We start from the raw sequence: 22747 nt of genomic DNA, 5'->3' as shown, positions 1-22747 counted from the left end.
CTGCTCGTACTTCGCAAATTTTTTTTAATCAAACAATAATGGTCAGCATTGGTCATTGAAGTAATCTTTGTTTCTGTTGCAAAGCTATTTCAATAACTGCGTGACCATCAGTGCTAGTATTAAAGCCCCGTGCACTTGTAATACTAGCAGTAAAACTGCAATATCTGCGCATATCAATGAAGAGTACTTCTCATACCGAAAGAGTTCAGACAGTCTGGACGCATCGTGCGATTGTCTATACTTTCCAAATGCGACAATTCGTGCAAAGTTATGAGGTGTTAGTAGCTGATTGCTGTCATTTTCGTCGAACACCGACGACGTGTCCTGTAGCTAGTGCTTAGAGATAGTTTATGCAGTGTGCCAAAATCATCAGTGTCTGGAAACGTCATCCATCGAGGCAAAAGAGCATCGCATTCATAGGAGACAAGAACTGTCTGCCCAACAGCTAGCCCCCAACTTCTCCACTGGCGATCGTGGCAATGAGTCGCGATCACTGCGTCGTTGGATGGAGTTTTTAGACATGGGTGCCTATCCTTTTGTTCTTAAGGACTGCCGCTACAGCCCTCAAAGTTCGTCGCAACATTCCTGGCACACAATGTATATGGGTTTTGTTGAACCAGTGTTGCTTCCTTCAAAGAAACTCTTTTTCGTCCAGGAATATCATGGCGTTAGTTTAAAATCTAGGATTTAGCAACACAGACGTACATTTGCTATACTAGGCTGAAATTCTGTGCATCTGTTTCACGTATTTGATAAACGGAAGAGACCGCTCCTTTTCCTGTTATGCGACGCTATTTCACTAATTGATTCTCTACATAAAAATGAGTTAGGAAAGACTCAAAATCTGGAGCGTATTCAGTATGCAGTCCAAAAGGAATTGTGCTGAGTCTTGTGAGGCGTCAGTTGAACTGTTTATTGAACCTGTTAAGATTGTACAAATCCAATATCTGGTGCTCTACATGGAAGTGAAGCTCCCCATAAAATCAAGCAAGACTAATAATCTCGCACAATGCATAACGTCTCGTTGAATGAAAACTGAGTAGTAGCCCAGTTAAGCATGAAAGTATGGGTACCACACCTCAGACGCATATATTAATGGACTCACTTAAATACGAAAGGAAACTATCAGTCACTTCTACAATTTGGTTTATTACCGTAAGACGTCAAATAAATGTTTACCCACTGAAACAAGCACGAAACATTTAATCAATAGACAAAAGGTTGTGATTATGCAGGTTAACCTTGGTGGGTGGACACATGAAAGCATAACGTGGAGCTATATCCCGGGTATGGCAAATGACTGTGAAGGAGGTAAGGGATTTAAGAAAAGAGTCCCATAAAATCAAATGAGCACCAATAGATTCGCCAAAGTGGATGTAGGTGGCAACGACCTGGCTTCGAAAATTTTAACTGTCCAGTTAAACACTAATATAATTTATCTAGTCTCACGTTCCCCTCGTCTCTGATTGTATCGTCAGCTCGTGCTTACCACTCTAAATGGCGCGAGAAAGTGGCAGTAACGGCTGGAAATTCTGATTCCAGCTCAACCCCTCTACTCTGCTCTAAGGTGGAGGCTCATCTCTGCAACTGCCTAAGCCGAAGTGCATTCCCGACGGCATCCCTGCAGCAAGTGTGTACCCATCAGTCTCCCAGCTGCAATCGTCCTCTGACTTCACTCTCTGAAACTTACCTGGATCTGCCAGCATAGGAATCTCGCCAGCCAATGGCAGACGATCTTGCAAGTTCCGACCACTTTTATAAACAAGTGTAACAGATTCCTACTCTCGTGTATAGTGACGCGGTTAACCAGTAATGGTGTGGCATGTGAAGGTAGGCACGAAATCTCTTCCACTACATGACATGGTTGTAGCTCCACCCAACCAAACATCTTGCACGTAGACACGTGCGAGAAAGCGTGCCTTCTATCGAAATAATTATTTTGAGCAAGAGTCCCTATTACTCGGGATTAAGTCAGTATCTCTTTGTGGTATGGCTGTGGACAATGGCCGATCCAACACACTCAAGTTTGGACCCCACACATGGCTTTCAAACTTTTATCACTCCAAAAATCATTTCTCCTAATACCTCGCACAATACAGTTTTAACGGAACGTATGCCATCCCCGATTCGTCTATGGTGTAGAGAGGGGATATGGTGAATTCCCTGTCCTATATCTGCTCGAAGGTTCCTTTCAGCACCGAACAAGTTAGACACCCCGGTCCTTTTAGCTCAAGTTCCATGTTATGAACCAGCTAAACAAAGCTCCCAACGCTGCAGAAAAAACAGGCTCCTCTCACTACAACAAAAACCCCCCTGTGGGTCCGGGGTAAGAATAGGCCCGAGGTATTCCTGCCTGTCGTACGAGGCGACTAAAAGCCTTTTGGGGAAGGACACCTTACGTGGTGTACCACCGGTCCTAAGTGCACTCAGACCTTGGCACTCAGCATTGCACCGGCGTTGTAACCATACCCACTATTACTCAAATTGGGCCTAAACGCCTTTTGGGTTGTCCCAGTTACGCCCATAGTGCGTCTCCATCTGCACCAGCGATCATGATGGACTTTCCATGGCACCAGAAATCCAGCACGGTAGCCAGCCCGTTGTGGTGGGGTCGTCATGTACCCTCTAGGTTGTAGCCCCCTGACAACACAGGGATCGTACTGCCGATACCTGAGCTGCACCCTCCCCACGTCGGCCAAGGAGTAGATGCCCATCTCCTTGGGGCATCAGGACTCCCGGCAATGGTCATCCTGCCAGGTGGCCCTTGCTGCGGCTGGGTGGCGCCCGTGGGGAGAGCCCCTGGTCGGAGTGGGTGGTATCGGGGCGAACGTTTCGCAGATGAAACGTCACTATGTATCGGGTCGCTCTGCGGCCGAGTCTTTCAAAAGAAAAGGTACCGTTTCTAGTTCTGGTTCTCCTACCCCTTCCCCCTTGGCCACTCCATGGGAGGAGGGACAGGCCCGCCGGCTTGGAGCGAAGTACTTCCCCCGCTATTTGGTCTGTTCTCGAACCGATGGGGGGACATTCGCCACCTCCAAGCCCATGTTCTTTGTTCAGCACATTGAGGACATCTTCGGGGAAATCGAGGCTCTCAGCAAGATGCGTTCAGGGTCCGTTCTTATCAAGACCACGTCCGCCACACAGTTGGCGGCGCTCCAGGCGTGCGACCGCCTAGGGGACATCCCAGTCTCCATTGTCCCACATCTGGCACTCAATAGGACGCAGGGGGTTATTTTTCATCGTGACCTCCTGCTACAATCTGATGAGGAGCTCAGGGCCAACCTGGAGCGCCGAGGCGTGCATTTCGTCCGGCGAGTCCAGCGCGGCCCCAAAGACCATCGCATCGACACTGGGGCCTTTATCCTCGCCTTCGAGGGGGACGTTCTCCCGGAGAAGGTAAAGGTAATGTGCTACCGGTGTGACGTGCGACCCTACGTTCCGCCTCCTATGCGCTGTTTTAGGTGTTTGCGCTTTGGGCACATGTCGTCACGGTGTGAGGCTGAGCCCCTCTGTGGCGATTGTGGACGTCCTCTTCGTGAGGAACATACATGCACCCCACCACCTCGGTGCGTTAATTGTCCTGGCGTCCACTCGCCTAGATCCTCAGACTGCCCCGCATATCAGAAGGAGAAGAAGATACAAGAAATCAAAACTTTGGATCGGCTGTCTTATTCTGAGGCCAGGAAGAAGTACGACCGCCTCCATCCCGTGCCCTTGACCACTTCGTTTGCCTCAGTTGTGTCCACTCCTTCCGCGGTATCCTCACCCCTCTCCTGTCCCCCCTCCGCCTCCTCCGCCCATCAGGGGGCTCTGCCTCCGCCTCCCAAATCCCTCCCTTCCAAATCCTCCTCCCCCGTGGCCCCCACCCCCTCTGCCCCAGGGGCCACCCTTCCTCCTCCTTCTCCCCACACGCCACCTGAGAAGCGATCGTCTTCTCAGGTGTCCATCGGGGAAACGTTCCGGACCCCAGCTTCCGAGGTCCGGCGTTCCAAAACGGACCCCGCGCGTGAGGACCTTCTTCGGGTCCAGCCCACCATCCCTGTGCCTCCACGGCCTTCCAAGAAGGCCTCCAAGAAGAAGTCTCTATCCCCCTCTCCACCCCGGCGCGTTTCGACTGACGCTCCATCCGTGAGTCGCCGCTCCCGGCCGTCCTCAGTTTCGCCGGGACGCTCTGCTGCCAGGCGCTCAGCTGGCCTTTCGTCGGCAAATGATGCTGCCCCTCCTACACAACCAGGGACAGCGGCCGCAGCTGGCGACCAGTCGATGGAACCGGATCCGCCTCCCGTCGGTTGTAGCGTTGTTCCCTCGCAACCTGGCCCTCCGCGGCCGTCGAGGTGACAAGCTCTTCCCCCGTCTCGTTCCCCCAACTTTTTGACTAGCGATGGCGTTGTTTCATTGGAACATAAGAGGTATTCGATCTCATCGGGAGGAATTACAACTGCCCCTCCGCGTGCACTGTCCGCTCGTCCTTGGACTCCAGGAAACCAAGTTGCGCCCGACTGACCGTATTGCCTTTACCCACTATACCTCAGAGCGGTATGACCTCACCCCTGTGGACGGTGTCCCAGCTCATGGTGGGGTCATGTTGCTCATTCGGGACGACGTCTATTACCATCCCATCCCATTGACCACCCCACTCCAAGCAATAGCTGTCTGCATTACTCTTTCTGCTTTTACTTTTTCAGTTTGTACCATCTACACTCCACCGTCGTCTGCTGTTAGTCGGGCTGACATGATGCACCTGATCGTTCAGCTTCCCCCGCCGTTTTTATTGTTTGGCGACTTCAATGCCCATCAACCCCTTTGGGGCTCTCCTGCATCCTGTCCAAGAGGCTCACTCTTGGCAGATGTCTTCAACCATCTCAATCTTGTCTGCCTCAATACCGGCGCCCCGACTTTCCTCTCGGACTCCACTCATACCTACTCCCACTTGGACCCCTCGATATGTTCTACCACTCTTGCCCGTCGGTTCGAGTGGTATGTCCTTTCTGACACCTATTCGAGCGACCACTTCCCCTGTGTCGTTCGTCTCCTGCACCACACCCCATCCCCACGTCCTTCGAGCTGGAACATACTGAAAGCTGACTGGGGACTTTACTCATCCCTGGCGACCTTTCCGGACCACGATTTTCCCAGTTGTGACAGTCAGGTCGAATACCTCACGGCTGTTATCATCCATGCTGCCGAACGTTCCATTCCTCGTACTACTTCTTCACGTCGCGTTTCCGTCCCCTGGTGGAACGAGGCTTGTAGGGACGCTATCCGTGCTCGACGACGTGCTTTACGCACCTTTCGCCGCCATCCTACGTTGGCGAATTGTATTGAATACAAACGACTCCGAGCGCAATGCCGTAGAGTCATCAAAGACAGCAAAAAAGCTTGTTGGGCCCCTTTCACCGGCTCCTTTAACAGTTTTACTCCCTCTTCCGTCGTTTGGGGTAGCCTGCGCCGGCTGTCGGGCATTAAGGCCCACTCCTCGGTACCTGGCCTGACCTCAGGTGATCCGGTGGCTGTCTCCAACGCCTTTGGCCGCTTTTTCGAGGAGGTTTCAAGCTCCGCCCATTACCATCCTGCCTTCCTTCCCAGGAAAGAGGCAGAAGAGGCTCGGCGACCTTCCTTCCACTCGCTGAATCTGGAAACCTATAATGCCCCCTTTACTATGCGGGAACTCGAACGTGCGCTTGCACTGTCCCGGTCCTCTGATCCGGGGCCGGATGACATTCATGCTGGCACACCTTTCTCCGGCGGGCAAAAGCTTCCTTCTCCATACCTACAATCGCGTCTGGACCGAAGGTCCAGTCCCCATGCGTTGGCGTGACGCCGTTGTTGTTCCTATACCCAAACCCGGGAAGGATAGACACCTTCCTTCTAGTTACCGCCCCATTTCTCTTACAAGCTATGTCTGTAAGGTGATGGAGCGCATGGTTAATGCTCGGTTAGTCTGGATTCTTGAATCTCGACGGCTACTTACTAATGTCCAATGCGGCTTTCGTCGCCGCCGCTCCGCTGTTGACCACCTCGTGACCTTGTCGACATTCATCATAAACAACTTTTTGCGAAGGCGCCAAACGGTAGCCGTGTTCTTCGACTTGGAGAAGGCTTATGACACCTGTTGGAGAGGAGGTATCCTCCGCACTATGCACAGGTGGGGCCTACGCGGTCGCCTGCCCCTTTTTATTGATTCCTTTTTAACGGATCGAAAGTTTAGGGTACGTGTGGGCTCCGTATTGTCCGACGTCTTCCTCCAGGAGAACGGAGTGCCTCAGGGCTCCGTCTTGAGCGTAGCCCTTTTTGCCATCGCGATCAATCCAATTATGGATTGCATTCCACCTAATGTCTCAGGCTCTCTCTTTGTCGATGACTTCGCGATCTACTGCAGTGCCCAGAGAACATGCCTCCTGGAGCGCTGCCTTCAGCGTTGTCTAGACAGCCTCTACTCATGGAGCGTGGCAAATGGCTTCCGGTTCTCTGAAGAAAAGACGGTTTGTATCAACTTTTGGCGATATAAAGCGTTCCTTCCGCCATCCTTACATCTCGGTCCCGTTGTTCTCCCATTCGTGGACACAACTAAGTTTCTAGGGCTCACGTTGGACAGGAAACTGTGTTGGTCTCCACATGTCTCTTATTTGGCAGCCCGTTGTACACGTTCCTTTAATGTCCTCAGAGTTCTTAGCGGTTCATCTTGGGGAGCGGATCGCACTGTCCTGCTTCGCTTGTATCGGTCCATAGTCCGATCGAAGCTGGATTATGGGAGCTTCGTCTACTCCTCCGCTCGGTCGTCCCTCTTACGCCGTCTCAACTCCATCCACCATCGGGGGATACGTCTTGCGACCAGAGCCTTCTACACTAGTCCTGTCGAGAGTCTTTATGCTGAAGCTGCCGAGTTACCGTTGACCTACCGGCGCGACGTACTGCTGTGTCGGTATGCCTGCCGGCTGTCGTCTATGCCCGACCACCCCTCTTACAAGTCCTTCTTCGCCGATTCTCTCGACCGTCAGTATGGGTTGTATGTGTCTGTCCTGCTGCCCCCCGGAGTCCGCTTCCGTCGCCTGCTTCGACAATTGGATTTTGCCCTCCCTACCACCTTCAGAGAGGGTGAGAGCCCGACACCACCTTGGCTCCAGGCTCTGGTTCATATTTATCTCGACCTCAGCTCGCTCCCGAAGGATGGTACTCCGGCTGCAATGTATTGCTCACGGTTTGCCGAACTTCGTGCTCGACTTGCCGGTCACACCTTTATTTACACCGATGGCTCCAAAACTGACGATGGTGTCGGCTGTGCCTTTGTCGTCGGGGCCGCCACATTTAAATACCGGCTCCTCGACCAATGTTCCAGCTTTACGGCCGAGCTTTTTGCTCTCCATCAGGCCGTTCAGTATGCCCGCCGCCACCACCATTCATCATATGTACTCTGCTCTGACTCACTCAGTGCTCTTCAGAGCCTTGGAGCTCCCTATCCGGTCCATCCCTTGATTCAACGGATACAGCAGTCCCTCCATTCTTTCGCTGATAACGGTGGTTCTGTCAGCTTTCTTTGGGTTCCCGGACATGTGGGAGTGCCTGGGAATGAGGCTGCGGATGCTGCAGCCAAGGCTGCAGTCCTCCTGCCTCGGCCAGCCTCCCATTGTGTCCCGTCATCCGACGTTCGTGGGGATGTCTGTAAAAGGTTGTGTCGTTGTGGTGGGATGCTTGGTCATCCCTCCAAGGAAACAAGCTCCGGGCAGTAAAACCGCTACCAACTGCTTGGACAACATCCTCCCGACCATCTCGGCGCGAGGAGGTCCTTCTGACCAGGTTGCGGATTGGGCATTGCCGGTTTAGCCACCGCTACCTGCTCTCCGGTGACCCAGCCCCGCAGTGCCCTTGTGGTCAGGCATTAACAGTGCGCCATGTTTTATTGTCGTGTCCCCGTTTTAGTCAATTTCGTGTTGTCCTGTCCCTGCCATCTACTTTACCGGATGTTTTAGCTGATGACGCTCGAGCAGCTGCTCGTATTCTGCGTTTTATAACTTTAACTGGCTTGTCCAAAGACATTTAATCTTTTTACTTATTTTGTCTGCATCTTTGTCGGGTCCTTCTGGTGTCCCCTCCAACCCCTTGAGTTTTACCAGATTCCATGTGCTCTAACAACAGTGATTGGGCGCTAATGACCTCAGCAGTTGAGCGCCCTTAAACCCAACCAAAAAAAAAACTACAACAAAGGAAATGCAGAGTAGTAGTAATTAGCTGTTCACTCATAGTAGTAGTGAATATTATCTGCAGTTACCATACAGTTTCAAGGAATCTACTGTATTGACTATTGGGGTGTGCGTATTGCATTATAAAATAGACTGCATGGCAATATGTGCGTAAATGCCACGTAACAGTCTGTTTCCTTACTACCTATGCCAAATCTTACATTAACATAACGGAAAAGGTAGTTTTCTGCACATTGTTATAGGAATCAACTTGCAGACTCCAATCGGCGTTGCAAGCCCGTGGGTTGCCTTCTGTGGGTGATAATACTCGATCTTTTTTCACTTAAGATTCTCAAAGTATATTTATTCTGCTTGTATTACAATCCCACGCAATGAACCATTCAGTAAACAGTTGTGTAATATTTAATAATAGATTTCAGGTATTCTAATATAAACCGCTGTGTTGTGCTTAGCACAGAAATAACGGATTCCTAGTAACCAGCTGTGAACAGGGAAACCTGTAGTGATAGGTTCTCTCGTTGTGGGAACAACACTTCATTGCGTTTTCCTTTGCGTCTCATGAGCGGTTCACGAGCTGCATGTCGACTTGCTCTGTATACAGAGACCTGTCGATAGTACAAAATCGTTGCTAATTAACACCGCAGGAAACAAAATCCTAGGCACGACTAACCAGTACGTGTTGGAGTACGAACCTGGAAGACAGTGGAGCTCACATGTGTTTTAATAGCGAATATCATGGGTAAATGAAACAATTTTCTTTTTAACACGAAAAACATTCTGCGTTACACCCAATTTCGCTGGTACTGTATGAATTATTAGTGCAGAATAACGAAGTTAACTGTGGTCAAATGCAAAATGAAAAATGAATGGCTGTTACAAACTTGTATATCTAGCAGTTCCTCATAAAATGTCAGGTGAGCTGAGACTCGTCCTGTGTTATATTTAGTATTAAACTTACTTCAAGTTAAAGCAAAGAGTACTTTCAGATAAAAGTTTCAGGAATCACGTTGCAGAAAGCAAATTTTCCACTTTACTACTGGAACCAGACTTGCTGCTGCGTATTTTTAATCTGAAACTGACGGATATTAAGACTACAACGGGCATACCAGTATTAGCAGGATAGTGAACTGCTATGTGTATGCACGCTATTGCCGTAATACAATCCGTTATTCAATAGTAGTCATTTATTTTCAAGAGATTAACATAATATTCAACAGTCAAAGTGAAGTCCGAGCCGTGTTATGACGCAGCAGTGATACCGATCAACGTGTCGCGCGGATCTTAAATTAGCAGCCAATGTTGATCGTAACGTAAATCTTGAGTGCCACTATCGAATGTATTGTTAACTGTAACCAGCAAAGGGTCTAACGACCAAAGGGCCTAAACTTTGCAACAAATATAGAACCGACTCCTTTGTCATTAGTTGAGGCTGGTATGTAGCCCTAGGATGTGGAAGGACAACTGAGGATAGTTCACACACATCGTGACTATCTGCCCCATGCGCTAGTTTGTGTGTAACATCAAGCGTCTGTTATAGTTTTACCCTATTTCACCTTACTTTCTGTCTCGAAGAAATTTGTATAGTTTTGGACCCCTCCCCCCCCCCCCCCCCCATACTGTCGAGAATGTGTTTGTGAATCAGTTGCTATCCAGAACGTTCCATGTGGCAGAAGCAGAATGTAGCCTTCGGAACCACCAAGCCGAAAACTCATTGCTCTCCAGACAGCATTGTTTCAGACAATGCGCAGAGCTCTTAAGTCGCTGCATTGGAACACTCATTGCCTACGTGAAGGCTTTGTTTAGAAGCGGTGGAACCAGTGTCTGATTACGATGTAAAAATTTTTTTGTGGCTCCTCTTCATTTGGAAAGCAAAGAGAATGAAATATTTGCGTGAGTTTAGTTCCATGAGAGTTAACTTGCAGAAAAACAAAAATAATCATAAACAGGAGGAATTTGTCGCTTTCCAAGCTTTACCATACCTTTTCCATCTCCGTTTCTTCAGTCAAAACTACTGTTACTATTTCTCACTTTTTGCATAGATGCCCGGAGAATTTCCAAAAGGTTTGGCTATAAAAACCAAAAGGCAAATGCTTATCGAAATTCAGAATAATTTTTAACAGTTACCTGTTATTTCTGTTTCTTAATGCTATTTGTTACTAGGTGTTTGAATTGTATGGTATAAATGATTTTTTTTCCTAAAGTGCTGGGACATACACTTAATCTACTATTACTGATTCTCTCTCTCTCTCTCTCTCTCTCTCTCTCTCTCTCTCTCTCACACACACACACACACACACACACACACACACACTATATATATAGTCTTCCATTATTTTGTCTTGCTAGTTTTCTTCTAGTGTCCCTTTTTCTATAATTAATTTGGACACGTATAAAAGCTCTCTTCGAAATGTGGCGTAGTGACTGTTCAGTATTAATAATAAACACATCTTGTTACGAGAGTACATAGTGAGCCATATGCTCTTTCCTCTCTGACACTTTCTAGATTAGTTTTAGGAAGGTATCTGTGAGATACACACTTTATTTTTGTATTTCAGACACTTTTGTCGATGTATATTCTGTTTACGTAGTCATGCATTTTTTTCAGTGTTAGTACTCAAGATATCTTCTCTCCGCTCAAAGAGGTGAGGCTTCTGTTAGATTTTCAAAAGTGTTGTTAATATCATAGCTTTGATTAGTTCCGTTAATCAACACCTAGAATCATATTTTATATTGCTGGGAATCCCGTGTGTTGCTTAAAGTGGTATTACTAAACTGTAGCAGTGTTTCGACGAAGAACCTCTTATTATTGAAAACAGAGACTTTACTACATTTATTACATAGGGAAACCGTGACTCAGCATGTTTCATGTTTACTGTGTTTGTGAAAGATATCGGTTAGTTTATTTTTATTTAGTCATCACTATTTGCCTTTAACTTGCTGTTTAGAGGGTATGACAAGTCAAATTAAAATCTGCTTGCAATTGTACATTTTCTTTGGTTAATACCATATAAATAACCAGCCATTATGTTCATAGTGGGCACTACATCAAGAAATTTAAAGATGGCGTTTTTTGCTTCTGTTTTTATTTTATAGCTAGACGACTAGTAATTTTCTAAATAAAAGAAAGAACACTACATTGTCTCCACGAACATGAACGCAGTGACGTGAATGTAACTTAAGATAGTTTCATGCAGTAGAAAAATTTCCATGTGCTTTGAAATGGCAACGTCTTTAAATTTACGAGTTCTATCCGTTGTTGTTAACGCAAATGTTGTCTCTTTCGAAAAGCTGACATTTTAATAAGGTGCAAAATTTGCGAAGATGTTAAGTTGACCAGAGTAAGGCTAAGTATGGGCTAATAATTAAAAAAAAACTGTAAATTTACGTGTGTATTTGAGCAAAGTTAAAGTTCTGCCAAATTAACGGCACTTAATAAAATGAAATTAACATGAGCCTATTCTAACTAAAGCTGTTCTTTAAGGAGGTAACAATAGAAGAGAATAGAACAGTTCTGCCACCGAAGCTGACCAGAGGTGAACCTCTTGCGAAACTTCAAATCCATCGCTCAGGTTAGGCTGCTGCTTTCTTGTTCTAATTTCCTAAAGCTAATCTAAAATGTAATGTATGGCTTGAAAGCGCCGTGTTCCCTTCAGGAGGAGGTTGAGATAATTACTCATTATCGAAGGTTGCTTTTACTGCAGTTTGCAGAATTACGTTACTGCTGGCTATAAGCCGATCGCGAACTAGTCTACCTAAATTAAGTGTACAGTGATGTGTTAATCTATTGGTATTTGTCTCTGGATCTTCGGCCGACGTTTAACGATCTTCCTGACGTTTCACCGACACGAGCGGCTGTTACTGTCAGCTTCAGCCTCCTTTGTTGGTGACAGACCGGAATCGAGCCCAACTTCGGATTTTCCATGTACGCTACCTGTTGCTCCAACGCCTGAACCACTGTGGTTCCCCCTGATACAGCGTTCGCTGCAGCATAGGAATCCGGGATCCGTTTACCTCGAGGATTTCTTTTTACTCGTTAAAACTGTTCTCATGTTTGTGAATTTCTAAGACTTGCCTGAACAAATAGCTTCCCTACAGCGAGAAATGTTAAAGAATTTTATTATGTGGTCGGTGCCTCACAGCGCGTGATCAGCCAGGACAGATTTCTCCATCTGTCCCAGCCTGCATTACCATTTATGTTGGATGACCCTAGTGCTGATGGACCGTCAAGACATAGCAACGTAAACTTTTCCACGTGTACACGGTATGTGGTAGATTCCAGACGCTCCGAACTGGTCCCTTGTGTCGTTGATCTAATTACTCGGCTTATAAAAAATCTTCACACAGTGTTCGTGCAATATACGGCTGATTATATCAGTCACCCTTGGTACGAACTGCAGAAAGATGGTATGATATTTATCTTCCGCATCATTTCACCGGATATTAGGTTTCATGACATTTCTTATGCAACTGATGGAGTATCGATTGCTCATCAGATAGCATTTCTTGGACGCTACATGCAACGTGCTGTTTGAGACCGACCACATTATAAAAATCGGCGACACGGAGATTCCCGCTGTGGAGAAGATCTACAGTACGCACAGGTTAAGGAAAGCCAAAGAATTCACGATCATGACAAAAATTTCGATAAGGAAGGGGTAAGCCTCAGTCAACGGATCTTGGATTCCTGTGCTACAGCGAACGACTGTTACTGGGTGAAACTACTGGGTGAAACTACTGGGTGAAACTACTGGGTGAAACTACTGGGTGAAACTACTGGGTGAAACTACTGGGTGAAACTACTGGGTGAAACTACTGGGCTCTTTACTAATTTTTATCATTCAAAACACTGACCTACAGAATTTTCCCTGACAAATACAACATAACCTACTCATCTATTACCCACACTATACAAGCCCAACGCAATGTGACTGTTCTACAGTGACAACATGGCTTCAAATAATTAACACAAAAGAATGGTCCCGATTCGGAAGAAATCCTAACAAAAACACACTTTCATAAGTCACTTACCTCACAGAAAATCTTTACAGCACGAACAACAATTACGGCAAGCAGCAACTACAGCCAGCCAAATAGAGATTCTAACTACCATAGACTCTAATTACTACTATGAGGCATATGGTTAGCAAAATAAAGATTTTGTTGACAAGCAAACAATGTATTTAGATGATTTAACCCTACTCATGTAACATCCAGTTACAAAGAGTATATGGTTGTCAATAATTCCACTACACAAACATTACCAACTACATCCATCCTCATTTTGCAATGCATGTCCTTACAAACACTGAGTCTCGACATAAGAAAATTGTGTTCACACCCTTCTCTATACGCTCGCTAACTGCTAGTCTGTCCAACCACAGAATCTCTCGCCGAGGGCGCAGATCGCTGTGAGCTATATTAGTACTGTCTATAGCACTGCCAACATACACACAAATAGGCTACTTACCAGGTAGGAAAAGGTGAACCACAGCGGTAATGACTTAGGGAAAAGCTGTCAGACGCTACACGACAGATACAGTCGAGCATAATCTCCGGCAACAGTATAGACTCCAGTCCGCCCCCAGCACTGAATGGTGAATCTTTGACATCAGCCACTCAAGGTGGCGCAACGACAGGAAAATCGTTAAACGTCGGCAGAAGATACCAAGACGCAAATGTCATAGTGTTCACAAAAGGCTCAACGATGTAGCTTTACATTGCGTTCATCATTTCTAACGAAGGCGTTATTCACTCGCGCCACTGTACCGCATTCTTGATTACGTTTGATAAGTTGGTTTGTGTGTTATGCAAAATACGTTAAAATCTACATCTACATTTATACTCCGCAAGCCACCCAACGGTGTCTGGCGGAGGGCACTTTACGTGCCACTGTCATTACCTCCCTTTCCTGTTCCAGTCGCGTATGGTTCGCGGGAAGAACGACTGTCTGAAAGCCTCCGTGCGCGCTCTAATCTCTCTAATTTTACATTCGTGATCTCCTCGGGAGATATAAGTAGGGGGAAGCAGTATATTCGATACCTCATCCAGAAACGCACCCTCTCAAAACCTGGCGAGCAAACTACACCGCGATGCAGAGCGCCTCTCTTGCAGAGTCTGCCACTTGAGTTTGTTAAACATCTCCGTAACGCTATCACGGTTACCAAATAACCCTGTGACGAAACGCGCCGCTCTTCCTTGGATCTTCTCTATCTCCTCCGTCAACCCAATCTGGCACGGATCCCACACTGATGAGCAATACTCAAGTATAGGTCGAACGAGTGTTTTGTAAGCCACCTCCTTTGTTGATGGACTACATTTTGTAAGGACTCTCCCAATGAATCTCAACCTGGTACCCGCCTTACCAACGATTAATTTTATATGATCATTCCACTTCAAATCGTTCCACACGCATACTCCCAGATATTTTACAGAAGTAACTGCTACCAGTGTTTGTTCCGCTATCATATAATCATACAATAAAGGATCCTTTTTTCTATGTATTCGCAATACATTACATTTGTCTATGTTAAGGGTCAGTTGCCACTCCCTGCACCAAGTGCCTATCCGCTGCAGATCTTCCTGCATTTCGCTACAATTTTCTAATGCTGCAACTTCTCTGTATACTACAGCATCATCCGCGAAAAGCCGCATGGAACTTCCGACACTATCTACTAGGTCATTTATATATATTGTGAAAAGCAATGGTCCCATAACACTACACTGTGGCACGCCAGAGGTTGTGGTGTCGAGATAGTCTGTAAGCTTGTGGGGCTTAATCGTGTTGGTAAAATGAAATTTATATTTTTGTCCTATGTGTGGTAACATGTGTGATGCTGCAGGCGACGGTGAGGAGGACCACCACGCCGGGGAGTGCGCGCTGCTGGCGGAGTGGGGGGTGCGCCCGCCGGCAGAGGGCGGCTGGCCGCGGCCGGTGGTTCGCGCCTGCGCCGCCGTGCGCTGCCTGGCGCTGCCCGCGTCCGGCCAGATGCTGCTGGCCGCGCTGCAGGCGCACCAGCACCCGCGCTACCGCCGTGAGGTACAGTACAGCGTCCAGTCTCGCTCCTTCACAGGACAAGGCTCAGCGACACAGCTCATATCATGAATTAGAGTTGCTGAATGTTAGACTAATGTACCACATCTAACACAGGTAAGACACTCACTGCTGGCAAAGTTACCAACATCCAACACACTCGCCACCCGGGTGACTAGAAAGCCAGCCGCCTCTTAAATCCTACTCGACGACACAATGTTTTTCAAATATTTTTCAACGTAACTTTTGTCAGTCATACCAACAGACATGAATTGTAGTTAAATAGTAGGTGCAGCCACAACGGAGGGGTATCTGTTGAGAGGCTAGACAATCGTGTGGTTCCCGAAGTGGGGCAGCACCATTTTCAGCAGTTGCAGGGGCAACAGTCCAGATGATTGACTGATCTGGCCTTGTAACACTAACCAAAATGGCCTTGCTGTGCTGGTACTGCGAACGGCTGAAAGCAAGGGGAAACCTTTCCCGAGGGCATGCAGCTTTACTGTATGGTTAAATGACGACGTCCTCTTGGGTAAAATATTCCGGAGGTAAAATAGTCCCCCATTCGGATCTCCGGGCGGGGACTACTCCAGAGGACGTCGTTATCAGGAGAAAGAAAACTGGCGTTCTACGGAGCGTGGAATGTCAGATCCCTTAATCGGGCAGGTAGGATAGAAAATTTAAAAAGGGAATGTATAGGTTAAAGTTAGATGTAGTGGGAATTAGTGAAGTTCGGTGGCAGGAGGAACAAGACTTCTGGTCAGGTGACTACAGGGTTATAAACATAAAATCAAATAGGGGTAATGCAGGAGTAGGTTTAATAATGAATAGGAAAATAGAAATGCGGGTAAGCTACTACCAACAGCATAGTGAACGCATTATTGTGGCCAAGATAGACACGAAGCCCACACCTACTACAGTAGTAAAAGTTTATATGCCAAATAGCTACGCAGATGTCGAAGAGATTGATGAAATGTACGATGAGATAAAAGAAATTATTCAGATAGTGAAGGGAGACGAAAGTTTAATAGTCATGGGTGACTGGAATTCGACAGTAGGAAAAGGAAGAGAAGGAAACGCAGTAGGCGAATATGGAATGAGAGTAAGGAATGAAAGAGGAATCCGTCTGGTAGAATTTTGCACAGAGCATAACTTAATCATAGCTAACACTTGGTTCAAGAATCATAAAAGGTTGTATACATGGAAGAAGCCTAGAGATACTAGGTTTCAGATAGATTATACAATGGAGATTTAGGAACCAGGCTTTAAATTGTAAGACATTTCCAGGGGCAGATGGGGACTCTGATCACAATCTGTTGCTTATGAACTGTAGATTAAAACTGAAGTAACTGCAAAAAGGTGGGAATTTGAGGAGTGGGACGTGGATAAACTGAAAGAACCAGAGGTTGTAGTGTGTTTCAGAGAGAGCATTAGGGAACGATTGACAAGAATGGGGAAAGCAATACACTAGAAGAATGGATAGCTTTGAGAGATGGAACAGTGAAGACAGCAGAGGATCACATAGGTAAAAAAGGCGGGTTCTAGTAGAAATCCTTGGGAAACAGAAGAGATACTGAATTTAATTGATGAAAGGAGAAAATACAAAAATGCAGTAAATGAAGCAGGCAAATAGTAATATAAACGTCTCAAAAAATGAGATCGACAGGAAGTGCAAAATGTCTAAGCAGGGGTGGCTGGAGGACAAATGTAAGGATGTAGAGGCTTATCTCACTAAGGGTAAGATAGATACTGCTTACAGGAAAATTAAGGAGACCTTTGGAGAAAAGAGAGCCACTTGTATGAATATCAAGAGCTCAGATGGAAACCCAGTTCTAAGCAAAGAAGGGAAAGCAGAAAGGTGGAAGGAGTATATAGAGGGTCTATACAAGGGCGATGTACTTCAGGACAATATTATGGAAATGGAAGAGGATGTAGATGAAGATGAAATGGGAGATACGATACTGCGTGAAGAGTTTGACAGAACACTGGAAAACCTAAGTCGAAACAAGGCCCCGGGATTAGACAACATTCCACTGGAACTACTGACGGCCTTGGGAGAGCCGGTCCTGACAAAACTCTACCATCTGGTGAGCAAGATGTATGAGACAGGCGAAATACCCTCAGACTTCAAGGAGAATATAATAATTCCAATCCCAAAGAAAGCAGGTGTAGACAAACGTGAAAATTACCGAACTATCAGTTTAAAAGCCACGCCTACAAAATACTAACGCGAATTCTTCACAGACGAATGGAAAAACTGGTAGAAGCCGACCTCGGGGAAGATCAGTTTGGATTCCGTAGAAACGTTAAAACACGTGAGGCAATACTGACCTATTTATCTTAGAAGCTAGATTAAGAAAAGGCGAACCTACGTTTCTAGCATTTGTAGACTTGGAGGAAGCTTTTGACAATGTTGACTGGAATACTCTTTCAAGTTCTGAATGTGGCAGGGGTAAAATACAGGGAGCGAAAGGCTATTTACAATTTGTATAGAAACCAGATGGCAGTCATGAGTCGAGAGGCATGAAAGGCAAGCAGTGGTTGGGGAGTGAGACAGGATAGTAGCCTCTCCCCGATGTTATTCAATCTGTATATTCAGCAAGCAGTAATGGAAACAAAAGAAAAATTTGGAGTAGGAATTAAAATCCATGGAAAAGAAATAAAAACTTTGAGGTTCGCCGATGACATAGTAATTGTCAGAGACAGTAAAGGACTTGGAAGAGCAGCTGAACGGAATGGACAGTGTCTTGAAAGGAGGATATAAGATGAACATCAACAAAAGCAAAACGAGAATAATGGAATGTAGTCGAATTAAATCGGGTGATACTGAGGGAATTAGATTAGGAAATGAGACACTTAAAGTAGTAAATGAGTTTTGCTATTCGGGGAGCAGCATAACTGATGGTCGAAGCAGAGAGGATATAAAATGTAGAGTGGCAATGGCAAGGAAAGCATTTCTGAAGAAGAGAAATTTGTTAACATAGAGTATAGATTTAAGTGTCAAGAAGTAGTTTCTGAAAGTATTTGTATGGAGTGTAGCCAAGTATGGAAGTGAAAAGTGGACGATAAATAGTTTGTGCAAGAAGAGAACAGAAGCTTTAGAAATGTGGTGCTACAGAAGAATGCTGAAGATTAGATGGGTAGATCACATCACTAATGAGCGGGTATTGAATAGACTAGGGAGAAGAGAAATTTATGGCACAACTTGACTAGAAGAAGGGATCTGTTGGTGAGACATGTTCTGAGGCATCAATGGATCACCAGTTTAGTATTGGAGAGCAGCGTGGAGGGTGAAAATCGTAGATGGAGACAGAGAGGTGAATACACTAAGCAGATTCAGGGCGACGTAGGCTGAAGTAGGTACTAAGAGATGAAGCTTGTACAGGATAGAGTAGCATGGTGAGCTGCATCAAACCAGCCTCTGCACTGAAGACCACAACAACACATTTGCAAACACTTTAAAAATCAGGAATAACATGACATAAGCTGAAATATTTCTATTAGGAAATTATTTGCAAATGCGCCATGAATTAGCTGTATTAGGTAAAGTTGATCTCCCTCTCCAGCTGGAAGCTCCCACAGTGTCTCTCTGGCGTCCCTGCTACCACTGGAGGTGCACATATCAGATATGTCGATGCAGCGAAACGCCAAAGACTGGAGTAACCCTGTGAGATGTGAGTGGGTACTCTGGCTGATAGGACCTTAATAGAAAACTACTACTTGAACCCAGTGTGTGGTGCTGTGGTCACGCTGGTTTGTGTGTGTGTGTGTGTGTGTGTGTGTGTGTGTGTGTGTGTGTGTGTGTGTGTGTGTGTGTGTGTGTCCGTGTGGATGGCGTATGGGGCGGTTTCTGTAGCCAACGGATGGACAACCTCAGTGAAGAGAAGGCAGTTTGGAACAGCCAGTGAAGACCACCAGCAGCAGCAGCTTGGAGTAAGAGAGCTGCCACAAAGACGAATCAGGAAGCTTGGGGCAAAACAGAGAGACAGCCCATTGTAATGGTATCAGAGGCTGATGGTGGCTCGCTGTCAACATCGGACATTGTTCTGGCCAGAGCATCAGATGGTGTTTGGCGTCTCCGATCCAGGGAAAACAGCATAGCTGGGAGTGAAGAACTGATAACCGTCGATTGTTTTCGGATATGACAAGTGTAGGAAACCGCTGTGGCCAGTGCAGGTTCTTAGTGCATAAAACTCAGGAATTTCCTACTGAAATAGTCTATTCATTAAATTTGTGAAGCACAAGAAGGCCGCCATTAGGCCTAGTGCTTTCAGTTCAAAACATTCTACTTGGTTGATGTGTCTAGAGCGATTTTATTTGCCATTGCTGTTGAATTTCGTTTTCCTGTTCATGCATTCTGCGCACATCTGAGTGTACATACCGTAGGTTATACAGATGATGTTTTCTTTTGTATTGCCTGTCTAGTACTGAGGTGTCACCTGTGGTTGGTGGATTTAGGGTTCGGTTTATGGGTAAGAAGTTTTATTTTATTGTGTATTCTCCTTTTTACTATGGTTTTTTCATGTTAATTCGTGCCCCTTTTACTGAAAGGGTTCTCTGTTTATTGTGTAAGGGTGTTATTTTAGTATATGAATCTGTGCCTCCTTTACTGTAGAGTTGATTCCAATGGGGCAAGTTGTTTAATGGTTTATTATCTTGTATTATGTCGTACTTGTTATTTTGTTAACTGAGCATTGAGTTCTTTGGTTGTTTCTTATTCTTTATGGGCTCTGGGCTTTTAAGACTTAGTAACAAATTGAATTGCATTGTGTTAAGAGTTCATATCCACACAAGCCCCACACACCTTCCACTTCCGACGTGCCACACAAATTATTTTTATCTTTCCATCTTGCTCCCTCCGTGTGCTCAGTTCAGTGAAATCATCTGAATTCAGTAAAAGATGCACAGATTTTATTGGGAAGTACCAGGTATCAATATTTTTAAAAATATGCTTGTCTTTCATTATTTAGCTTTTGTGTCAATCCTTATGGCTATAAGCACAACCCTTATTACATGATTTACATAGTGTCTATTGGGGGAGATACAACAATGCTCTCCATTTTCCAATGCATCAATAATGTAAAGAACAATATTACAAAACCCCCAAATGCTGACATCGTCTTCATTCACTATCATACAAGGCTACGCTCCAGACAAATACCTTCAGAAAAGACTACCTAAAACTTAAATCTATATTCGATGTTAATAAATTTCTCTTCTTCAGAAATGCTTTTCTTGCCATTACCCGTTTACATTTTATATCTTCTCTACTTCTGCCACCATCACGTATTTTGCTGCTCAAATAGCAAAACTCATCGATATTTAGTCTCTCTCTTCCTAATCTGACACATTCTCTATCCTTTTACATAATTAGCTGCAAATAGTTTTTCATGCTGTTTTAACATGGCTTCACAACACGCTTGTTTTGGAATTTGTGCCATTTTCAAGTGTTCCTATTTGACATTACATTTATAATGCATTTTATTCTACGTCTGTGTCACAGTACCATGAGATTATCTTGTATTATACTTCCGTCTAGACGGAGTGACGTCCATAAAACATTTTGGAAAGTAATTGTTAATATAGATCATGTATTTTCCTTCCTTAGAAATTTCGGGTTACTTTTTGACAATTGTGAAACGACGGATCGTTTCATTGACGCATTGAAGTAAATTATATCTTAGGTAGTCAGATTTTTTGCCGGAGATATTTTGCATTATGTAGACATACGATCTTAATATGTCTATTTTTGGTTTGTTTCCTATCATGTTAATAAAGTTTTCAACTCAATTTATACGTTTGAGGTCCATTTGTTGTTTTAGGATCTCTTCAGATGTGTCTGTATGTTTGGATAAATTTCTAATTCTTCCAAAATGTTCATGGTTTGATCTTTCGGTTTCCTATGTAGAATTGTCAAAGTATTTTAGATTGTGTTCACTTAGTGATTTTTATTTTTTAAGTGTAGGTAAAAACTTGATTGATTGCTTTTGCAGCCCCTGGTGTGTTCTTCAAATCTTATACTAAAACTTCGTTCTGTGTATCCAATGTAGAAGCTATTGCTGTCATTACAGGAAATTTTGTATACAACTGGATTAGAAGAGACCGCTTTTTCTTGATATCAGCTTTGTAAGTTGTTGTTAGTTCAAAATTCTAGTTGTATTTCCGTGTTTTTCAACAATTTATTTTGTGTGATATGTTGCTTATATATCTTTTTGGTGCATATATCGGTTTGGCTTTGGTATTGTCATCTCTTTTCAATGTTGCGTCTTCATGTCTGTTGTCTAACTTAGGCTTACTGGTAGATTTTAAGTACTACAGCTGGGTCGAAATAATTTTTTGTGCTATTTATTACAGTGTTTAATCTGTTTTACTGCTTTCTCTACCAGCAGCAAATTCAAGATTCTATTGATCATTGATTTAACGTATGCGCATTTATTTGACCTGGGATGGAATGAATTTTTATTGATGATGATCTTTGTAGTTGCAGGTTTTTTAAATTTAAAATCTGTGCTGGTAATTGTAGTTGCTTATTTTTAGGTCAAGAAATTTATGGAATTGTTGTTTTCTGTTCCTATTGTAAATTTTACTTTAGGATGCAGATTGTTTAATTGCTGGTGAATTGTCTATCATTGTCTTAATTTAATAGTAATGTATCATCTACATACCAGTAATAAATAATTTTGTTCAGGGATGGGGAACTGGATGTAAAAAGTTTTTCTTCTTGTGCACTGAGAAATGTCTGCAATAGTACCTACTATGCAATTTCTCATTGCTACCCCATATTTGTGTATTTTCTTATAAAATTCAAATTAATCTTGTGATAGTAAGTTATTGTAATTTCATGGTTTCAGAAGTGTCAGCAGGGGTTTCCTTTCTATGTCTGAGGAGGCTGTGCCTTACAATTTAAATTCTATCAGCTAATGAATGGTATGTTCGTGTACAAATTTATCATACTGAAATAGATGAACTTGCCAGCTTCGTGATTTCTTTGATTTTTATTTTATGGGCTAGTTTTAAAGGTTTTCATATGGTATTTTCTATTTTATGTGTATTTCTTTCAATAATGTGATAAGCTTTTTACTTGTATGTCGGGCTGTACATCTAATTTATTTTTGGACAGACTGGAACGTTTCATTTCTGTACTTTGCCTGGCTGTGCCTTATTGTAAAACTGCGACTACTTCTACAGGGTAATCAATCGTTAACGCAATCGCTTTCACGGCTCACTTCTGGCTGGATTGGCCAGCTATGGTGCTCACTGTATGAGTAGTAGGTGCGAAAGAAATACAGTATAGTTTGTTGTGCCAGCTATGTTACATACAAAACATGAACACTTAGAAATAAATTACTTATGTTTTATAAGCAAGGAGATGCTGGAAGTGTCTCCTTCCGTTGTTCAGTCATTTCTGACATCTAGTTAGGAAACCGCTCGGTACACTCTGTTCCCTCTGAGAAATGGCAGGAAAATCTTGACGAATGTTAGTTTCAAGTTCCTCTAAAGTTTCTCTTTTAATGCCCCGCCA

The 22747-nt window shown here is 44.6% G+C and overlaps 1 protein-coding gene across 1 annotated transcript in view; it reads left to right on the top strand.

Annotated features, from left to right (window-relative positions):
• The window catches only part of LOC126191359 (SET domain-containing protein SmydA-8-like), a 220624-nt gene that overhangs the window by 60791 nt on the left and 137086 nt on the right, over positions 1-22747 (top strand). The window contains exon 3 of the mRNA XM_049932203.1: positions 15038-15234. Coding sequence (XP_049788160.1) covers positions 15038-15234 — 197 coding nt within the window. The remainder of the gene's footprint in view (positions 1-15037; positions 15235-22747) is intronic.

Source organism: Schistocerca cancellata, chromosome 6, assembly GCF_023864275.1.
Source record: "Schistocerca cancellata isolate TAMUIC-IGC-003103 chromosome 6, iqSchCanc2.1, whole genome shotgun sequence".
In the NCBI taxonomy this organism is placed as follows: domain Eukaryota; kingdom Metazoa; phylum Arthropoda; class Insecta; order Orthoptera; family Acrididae; genus Schistocerca; species Schistocerca cancellata.
The sequence above is the reverse complement of the archived record's forward strand: the minus strand, read 5'-3'. Positions and strand labels throughout refer to the sequence as shown.